Source organism: Canis lupus, chromosome 10 (assembly GCF_003254725.2).
Source record: "Canis lupus dingo isolate Sandy chromosome 10, ASM325472v2, whole genome shotgun sequence".
Taxonomy (NCBI): domain Eukaryota; kingdom Metazoa; phylum Chordata; class Mammalia; order Carnivora; family Canidae; genus Canis; species Canis lupus.
In genome coordinates this window covers 37551802-37561499 of record NC_064252.1, presented here as the reverse complement: position 1 = coordinate 37561499, position 9698 = coordinate 37551802, and the positions used below count along the sequence as shown (strand labels likewise).

The window sequence follows — 9698 nt, the reverse complement described above, 5'->3', positions numbered from 1 at the left end:
TTAAGCAGCCACAGAATGATTCATGAAGTTCTTTTCAAAATTCAAAAAGTACTTAATCAAAAGGAGGGGGAGGAGAAAGAATAAATAGAAATCATGTCAAAGTTGATTATTGTTGGCTTTCTTTAAGAGTCAAATCCACTGTTTCTCAGGCTGACTGATGCTTAGTGCATTGATTTATTTTACCAAATAAAACTTTGCATTTGGTCTGATAGAGAAAAACCTGACAAAAGGCTCAAATGTCTAGGGAGTTTATTGCTTTTTTGTAGGTCACATAGCTGCCCTAAGGTATATAAGTTCTGTGTTCCAGATTTTCTAGATGTTTTCAGCTGATGAATTTTCTGTTAATTTCTGTCTCTAAGTTCATTGGTCCTCATTTCATCCTGCTTTTTGTTTCCTAGCACACAAATAGGTAGCCCCACTTCTTCCTAAGGAAAGATTAAAAAAAAAGATTTTATTTATTTATACATGAGAGACACACACAGAGAGGTAGAGACATAGGCAGAGGGAGAAGCAGGCACCTTGAGGGGAGCCCGAGGTAGGACTTGATCCAGGACCCCTGGATCATGACCTGAGCCCAAGGCAGATGCTCAACCACTGAGCCACCCAGGCATCCTGATTTAAATGATTATCTATCATTACCCAGAAATGTACCTCTTTATCCTTTATTTGATTTCTGTATGTTCATTTTCTATCTACTTCAAATGTTACTTTTTCTTCCCTTCACTTTTAATAACATGAAAGCTCAATTTTTTTTTAGTAACCTTAGTACCCAATATTTTCAAAAGCATTTTGATAATTTAAATACACTATTTCAATGGCTTCTATTAACAAATTTACATTTCCTCTCAAAAATATAGTGCTTGAGTTAGTCAGATATTTTCCCCAAAGAAACCACACAACCCATCCCAAAAGCTTACCCCTTGATTTTGCATTTAATGGAGTTCACTGGCTGGCCTCATAAAGAAATGACTCACAAATCTTAATTCTTTGAGTTCCTTATGGAAAGAAGTCAAATTGGGAAGAAGAAGAGGTGAGAACGACCCCCGGACCGGCCAAAGCCCGCGTGCCGCCGCATCCCCGTGTCCAGCGCTTATGTCCCGCCACCATCCCCACCATGCCCAAGAGAAAGGCTGAAGGGGATGATAAAGGAGATAAAGCCAAGGTGAAGGATGAGCCACAGAGAAGATCTGCAAGGTTATCTGCTAAACCTGCTCCTCCAAAGCCAAAGCGCAAGCCTAAAAAGGCCCCTGCAAAGAAGGGAGAGAAGGTACCCAAAGGGAAAAAGGGGAAAGCTGATGCTGGCAAGGATGGAAATACCCTGCAGAACATGGAGATGCCAAAACAGACCAGGCACAGGAAGCTGAAGGTGCTGGAGATGCTGGAGATGCCAAGTGAAGTGTTTGTATTTTTGATAACTGTGTACTTCTGGTGACTGTACAGTTTGAAATACTATTTTTTCTCAAGTTTTATAAAAATGCAGAATTTTGTTTTACTTTTTTTTTTTTTTTAAGCTATGTTGTTAGCACACGGAACACTTCATTGTTGTTTTGGGGGAAGGACATATGTCACTAATAGAATATCTCAGAAGCTAGATTGATAACAAGAGGGAAAAACACCTTCCCCTTCTAGTTTTTAGAAACTTCCTCTTGGCTCCCAGGAGGAGGGATTCCTTGATGTTGACACACATGAGCCACCTTGGTGGTGTGCAAAAACTAAAATCCATTTTTTTATGTCCTCTTCTCCCTCTCTGCCTTCAACATAGACTTGACTCCCTTAAACCCAGAGACCTGTTGGAACCTGACCCCATGAAATGGTTCCCAGTATGTCGGGCAATCTGGAATTTACAGTGTCACCACTGAGATGGCGTCCCTCAAAAGAGTTTCTTTTTTTTAGCCTGTGGATCTTCAGATTGATAATTCTGCCATTTTCATTTCATTTCCTGAAAGTCAGGGTTGGCTTGTGAAAAGTTGTTAAACAACATACTAAATGTGAGCTGTCAACCCTCACTCTAAACTTTCCCTGTTCAGAGCATCACATGAAGACTTCATTGGGTTTTATAGTGGCTTTCTGATTTTGGGAGTCCACTGAAGAAGGGAGTTTGAAAGTTGTTGTATACTGTTAACAATCCTCCACCCATGTCCTGCCTGAAATACCATGATTGTTTATGAAAAGTATTTTTAATAAAGCTGGATACAGTTTGGCTTGGCAAAAAAAAAAAAAAAAAAAAAAAAAAAAAGAAGTCAAATTGGTAGCCAACCAGGTTTTCAGCAATTTGCCAGTTACATGAGGGTTTTGGTCAATAGCTCCAAAATTCCTCCTTAAGGAAAGATTTTCAAGTAAGAGCCTGATTAACCAGGTAATATTTAAAACAGATTTTAGGGATGCCTGGGCTCAGGGTGTGATTCCAGGGTTGTGAGATCGAGCTCCATGTCCGGGTCCACACTGGGTCCACACCTGCTTGAGGCTCTCTCTCCCTCTCCCCCACCCCCCATTTGTGCTCTCTTCTCTCTTTCTAAAAACAAAAAACACAGATTTCAAATCTCAGTCTGCATCAGTATAGAGTATTCATCATTCATCATATGAAACTAATAAAGTGGAAATTGGTGAGTGGAAGAAAGGAACAAGTTACCATAAGACTGAAAGATCCCTAGAATGGGTGCCTGTGGATGACCCTATTTCATCTGTTTCCAGGACAGGAAATAAGGATAAATAGTTTTTCCTGCTTCTGTGCCCTTGTTTTCTTTCACACTCTCTTCACTATCTTTCTTATAAAAATCTCCATTTAAGTATACGACTTAGAGTACCACAGTGGATTTAGAGGGGGCTAAAAGGTCCTTCGGATTGCAGTATAGACGTCATCCACTTCAGCATGAAGCATATGATGTCTCTGTTCTGTCTATTCAGCAAACTCAATCAGCTTTGAGTTTAAGGCCAAATCTTGTTCCCAGAAAAGCCAACTAAGCTCCTCCCTCACCTGGCTTTTCTTCCTCCATCAGCTTCTCTTGGTGTATAACTTAGTGGCTTAAACAATAAACATATGTTATGTCAGTTGCTCTAGGTCAGAAACCCAGGTGCAGATTAGCTCAGGGTCCCTCACAAAGTGCCACTGAAGTGTCTGCTGAGGCTGCAGTTTTATCAGTGCTCAATGGGGGGATGATACACTTCCAGACTCACATACAGTGGTTGGCCAGCTTTGGTCATCACTGCCTGCAAGCAGGGGCATCAGTTCTTTGACATATGGGTCTTCCACAGGATAGGGCAGCTGGCACCCAAGATGAAAGTCGAGTTCTTTCTGTAACCTCACCTCAAATGTGAAATCATACCACCTTTGCCATATTTTTTCATTAGAAGTGGGTCACCAGGTCCAACCTACCCTTGAGGGGAGCAGATTGCACAAAGCAAGAGGAATCATGGTGGGCTGTCTTAGAGGTGCTGACCATACCTGCTTGTGAATTATTGCAAAACCAGGTACTCTAGAGAGAATCTCTTTTAGGGTAGGGATTTAGCCCCAAGGCATCTTGAAATCCTTAGCACTCACTTTTAGTCTTTTGGGGGTACCAAAATAGAAAGACTTTTTGACATCACCTTCACAATATGGGAGTTTATTTTAAGGAATCTTTAGCTCAGTGGGACTGGTGAAAGTCTTTCTTTGGCCATCTGCTTGATTCCGCTTGATTCCTTCTCTCTGCCAACCCCCTTCCTTGGTTGGTGACTTGAACCTGTCTCTCATCTTCTCAGATTGCAAGTGGCCTGTGATGGCCACCCATGGCTTTCCTCTAGTTGGTTTTACATCAGCTTGCATTGCTATTTCTGACATTCTTTCTGTGGTCTCATACACTTCCTGAGAGAACATCCTCTGCTGGCCTGTGATCCAAGTTCAGCCCCACATTCAGTAAGAGTTTCTGTCCAAACAGACCCCACAGAGTTTTCAGCAATGATTATTAAAAGATTTTGTTTCTTATTACTACCCTTCTGCACCTGTGAAAAACCTGTCACTTTCCTGCCCAAAGAAGATTCCACTTATTTCCTTTTTTTGCTCCCTATCCATCTCACAAAAGGTCAATTCTTCTGACCACCTGCTGCTACCTTTTAGATCTTCTTTTCCTACTGCTGTTTTTTAAAAAATCCCCTGATAAAAATTCCCTTTTCATTTGATTTCTTTTTTTTTTTTTAAATTCTTCATCACAAAAAGGGTAAAGGAACTTTCTAGCAAGGAAGGAATTCTCTATAAAGGGGAAGGGATTAAGGGACTAATAAAGAGACCTGAAAATGGATAAGGGGGAGGAGCCTAGGGGACAAACATATGGTGATACAATTTTTGTCCTGTTGCCTGGTACCTTCTTCCAAATGTGCCTGGCAATAGGATTATAACTGGATTGATAACTCACTTCTTCAGGCTGGCCCTAATTAAGTGACCAGTCATAATCCAGGTGCTTGCCTTTCATTAAGGGGCATGCCTTAGTCTAGTCCTCTTGGCTGGAAATCCTATAGTATTTATACTGTGGTCTTCTGGATAGTATGGCCTGGGGCTGAGATAAAGCCTCCTAGAATCTAGTGCTGTCAGGGAAAGCAAGTACAGTGCTATTAGGTCAATTCAAGTACATTCTCAATAAATGTAAAATAAATAAGCTACCTATACATTCAAAATCCAACAGGGCACCAATGCAGTGAGGATATATAAATATGTGTGTGAGTATGCATAAGTGTAGATTACCAGAAGGAAAATTCATACATTCAAGTGGCATGATGAATCAGATTCAAATTCTGAAGTGCATGTCTTCATGAAAAGACTTAACCAATTTTTATTAATAAAAGAATAGAAGAACACATATTCCAAGCTTTCATACATGTGTGTAAATGCTGAAGTCAGACTCCAACAAAATATGTCTGTCTCCAAAGCCTATACCTGGACCCAAGACTGCAGTTTTGAAACACCAGTATATTGCAGGAACATCTGAATGATTACTTCTTATGGAACCTTAACAGTGTGTCTCTGAAGTAAAATGAATGCCCACTCTTCCAAATTGAATAGTTTCTCATAAATATTTTTGTCTGAGCATATTCTCTGTGGTTGTGGAAGCTGAGTGAGGGTCTCATTCGTCAGAGCTCTGCTATCCCTGGATGTGTGACACTGGGCGGGGGAGTGGGGGCATGCCTTCATCTCTCTGACTCTTCTACTGAATAAGAACAGATCTCTCTGGGATGCATGTGGAGACTTTGACGAAGTATGTGTTAAATGTCAGGAAAAGAGTAAGCACTTAATAAATGGCAACTACTGTGATTATTGCTGTTAGAGAATTTCAGTACTTTCTCTGAAAGAAGACAGGCTGAGGCTTGTGAAATTGTTAAGGCTGGTTCTATGCAGCAACAAAAGATCTGGGTGGAGGCAGGCATGCAAACATTTACCTTAGTGATGCGACCCATTCCAATACCTTCAGGTAGCTGAGTGATGAGCTGAGAGTCTCTACATTTCACCTGAGGCAGAGACAAAGCCTCTGTCTTTCTGTATTTCCTCTTATGATAATTAAAACAATTCTTGCCATGGACTACACAAAAATGATGGGGGTTTGTGTTTTAAAATGGGTTAACCTTCTAGTGACAGATGAGCCCTCCATATATGATTTAGAGCCCAGCCTCTCTCTATGAATCTTAAAAGAGCAATTTATTCATGACTTTCCTTTCAGTCTAGAATTCTAGATGCTATATTCTTGAATATCTGACTGTAGGTATCCTGATGTGTGAGAGGAGTTATAATTATTTCTGTGCTGGGGTGTTGAGAATAAGGATACAAGAATCATGAGTCTACGTTCCACGGGGGTACTGTTGGTGGTTGAAGGCTGTGCTAAGAGATATTATTGTTTTGTTTAACCCCCATGGGCATTTCTTCTCATTTAATGTCTTTCTCATTTCTCTTTCTCCCCTCCCATCACATCCCATCCATCACTGCCTTTCATCCCCGTTCTGACTAAAGAAAGAATTCCAGTAGATAAGTTCAGGTAGTTTAATTTTCCCTTTAACTTTATGGCAGGCGGCCAAAGCATCACCTCTACTTCCTAATACTACAAATACAAGAAAATTTTAGATTTTCCATGTTGGCACATCTTTTTAATCAGTAGAACTTGCAAAGGGAGATGGAGTGTGGGAAACACACACACATACACACACACACACAGATTCAACAGCAGAAGTCAGTTGGCACTGGTGCCATAGAGGTCTGCTCTGGAGAGCCTCTCATTTTCTGTCACCCTAAACACTGCAAGGAGATGCCAATCTTTATGCCACTGGTCATCATCAGGTCTCTCTGTCTCTGGTTCAACTCAGAAAAAATAAGAATGTTATATCTTCCATGAGGGAAAATAAAGGCTCATTTTTCTTCTTAAATTCTGAGATTTTTTTCTTTCTTGAATGTTATTTCATGAGAAGAACATGGAGCAATATCATGACTTAGGGGAATGTCCCCATGAAAGTTTATTGATGCCTCATTAAAAGACAAACTAGTGTCTCAGCAGAATCTGCCTTGCTTTTAAAAGAGATTAATAACCAGCATCAAAGTTGCCAACCAGAAAGGAATGGATTTGCTGATCTAGATCATCAGTAGATCCAAGTGTCTGGGCCATTCTTATCCAAAACATCCACTATGGGCTTTTAGCTCACTTTGCCACAAAGATTATAAAGAAAAATCTGAAAAAAAAAGCAAAAAAAAATAAAAAATAAAAAAAAAAAAAAGAAAAATCTGATAATCCACAAACATGGCTGTACATGAAAGTTCTTCCTTTTGAAACATTATAACTACAAAGTGTGGGGAAAAATAAAACAAGCCATCTCCATCAGTTGTGTGAGTTGGGTGGCACATCCTTGATGCTTTAGAAATATATGATCGAATTTCCTCTTCAGTAAAAGGAGAGAACTCCAGGCTAATTGCATATTGCTCCTTGTTCTGAGTTTCATCCATCTATGGCTATCGCCAGCAGGGGTATAATACAGCTATTTTTTCATATGCACAACACTCAGTTAATAATGATTTTCACTTCCTACTGCTGCTGCTGTCAGAACAGCAGTGACAAATCTCATTGCTTAATCTGGTGGGATACAACTTTTTAAGCTTTGCTAAATATTCTTCCAGGTTGGCAGCAAAATGGACAAGGTGAAAAGCCCAGTTCATCTGTTAGGAATTTTTCATGATGGTGCTGACACCACACTATCTAAAGCCCCTGAAATTTTCAAAAGGTGGTTTAAAGCTGGAGTCTGTTTATTTGTCTATTTGGAAGTTGCAAGCTGTCAGGCATATGTCGTGCCGCAGTTTGAGTGTGTGTTCTAAAAGTGAACCACCCCGGAGACGCAGAGCTGGCTCTTCTAGTGAGAGGCTTGCAGTGTTGTTTTCACTTGCTCTGAGCTCGCTGCCACCTAGATGGAAGATGTTGCTTCCTTTGGGGGAGGAAAGTGTGCATCACCTCTTTTAGCATTTGAGAGCCATGTGTTACTGAGAAAAGTCATGTGGAAGCTGCGTGACTATTTGCTGTGGATTTTGTAGATGAGGTAATAGCACATGTGAACAGTGAGACTTTTTGTGTTTCTTACATGATTTTACAAAGAATCCCAGAGTGGCTGAGGAGATTAAATATCTACCCTAAAGGTAATAGGGGCAAGTAGTATGAAATGGCCTTCCATAAGCATCAAATGGCTTCAAAGTTGTAAAAACTATGCACGCTTTACAATTTAACCTGAGAGGTCTCAGTGTGTTCTATTCAGATTCTTTGGTGCAAGGAACAGAAACTAACGTGAACAAGCTTAAGTGCAAAAAGGCAGCTTATTGTCGGTGTGTCCACCTCCTAGAATCCTAAAACAGTGAAGTATAAGTAGCTGTACTTTGTGGTGTGCAGGGGTAATGATCGAGAGTGAGGTGGCTCTCCGCCTCTCAGAGCGGCCAATGTCCACTTTCAATGTCTCTTTGTAGATCTGCTTACTTCTAATTACATGTCATTCAAGGTGGTGCCCTCCACCTCTGAGTTCTAGCCTCCAATCAAATATGTATAGCCTTTTAGTTCAAAATCAGAATGGTTGTGTCTGTTGGACCAGGTGGCTCCCATAGAGTCAATTGTCTAAGGCTAGGAAGGCAGTGAACCATTGGATATATGTGGCTAGTTTTCCAGGGCCTATGGGCAGGAGAAGTTAAATTATAAGGGAAAGTTGCACATAGATAGTAAATGATCTATGTGTAGACATAAAGTTCCAAGTTGCTCTCCATCATGAAAAATCAAAACCAAAAAGGTATTTCAATATTCTTGTCCTATAGATGAACGTGTAACAGAGAATTAGGTAAGACCCAATTTAAGGCTGAATGGTTGACTTCCAGGGCCTGAAGAAATGTAATTCTCTCCCAAAAAGGAACAAGTGATTTTATTACCAATGGTAGAATAATATTTACTTTGACTAGATACCATGAATTTTGGTACTGTGCTTTTAGATAACAGGTTAAAAATAGTCTATGACCATACCACCCTGAATGCACCCAATTCATCTGATCTTGGAAGCTAAGCAGTATTGGGCTGGAAAGTACTTGGATAGGAGAATAGGTCAAAAATATAAAGAAAAGTAGATTTTGAAATCAATTGCCACATTCACCATGAAATGGGATAACGTTTCTGAAATTGAGTAATGTTTACATTTTTAAAAAATTAATGAATTTTTTATTGTGCTAAAATATATATTACATAAAATTTGCCATTTTAAGTGTTTGACTCAGTGGCATTAATTATATTCACAAGTTTGTACAACCATCATCACTGTATATCTTTAAAATCTTCCATCACTCCAAACAGAAACATTAAGCAATAACCCTTCCCTCCAAGGAGTCCCTCTATGAATGTGCCTATTCTAGATATCTCATGGAAATAGAATCGGACACTATTCATGCTTTTGTGTCTGGCTTATTTCACTTAGATAATATTTTCAAGGTCCATCCATGTTATACTATGTGTGAGAACTTTATTCTTTTATAGCTGAATAATTTTCCATGGCATGTATAAACCACATTTTGTTTCATTTGTCAACAAACTTTTGGGCTGTATTTACCTTCAGGCTATTGTACATAATGCTGCTATGAACACTGGGGCAAAAATATCTTTCTGAGTCCTCGTTTTCAATTCTTATTTATTTATTTATTTATTTATTTATTTATTTATTTATTTGAGAGAGAGAGACTAAGGGGGAAGAGTAGATGGAGAGGGAGAATCTTAAGCAGGCTCCACTCTCAGCATGGAGCCCAATGTGGGGCTCAATCTCATGACCCTGAGATCATGACCTAAACCAAAATCAAGAGTCGGACGCTTAAGTGACTGAGGTACCAGGCATCATCCTTGTTTTCAATTCTTTAGGACATACACCTAGGATTGGAGTCTCTAGGTCATATAGTCATTCTGTTTTTAACTTTTTGATAAACTATCAAACTGTTTTCCACAGCAGCTGCACTGCTTTGCATTTCCACTACCACATGTAAGGGTTCTGATGTCTCCACATCATTGCCAATGCTTATTACTCTCAATTTTGCTTTTATTCCAACCACCTTAGTAGATGTGAAGTGGCAGCTCATACTCTGTGGTTTTGGTTTGCATTTCCCTGGTGACTGATTATATTGAGAATATTTTCAAATGCTTATGAGATATTTGTATATCTTTTTTTTGAGGAATGTTTATTCAAGT

At 39.6% G+C, this 9698-nt stretch overlaps 1 protein-coding gene across 1 annotated transcript; it reads left to right on the top strand.

Annotated features, from left to right (window-relative positions):
* The first annotated feature begins 1020 nt into the window (after positions 1–1020).
* Positions 1021–1432, top strand: LOC112675248 (non-histone chromosomal protein HMG-17-like). Its single transcript, XM_035696574.2, has one exon. It carries the CDS (start codon positions 1115–1117, stop codon positions 1430–1432), a length of 318 nt encoding a protein of 105 aa, XP_035552467.1. The 5' UTR covers positions 1021–1114.
* Positions 1433–9698: the final 8266 nt, after the last annotated feature.

Excerpts from the sequence above, each read along its gene's own strand:
- LOC112675248 (XM_035696574.2), top strand. The coding sequence starts at position 1,115 with ATGCCCAAGAGAAAGGCTGAAGGGGATGATAAAGGAGATAAAGCCAAG.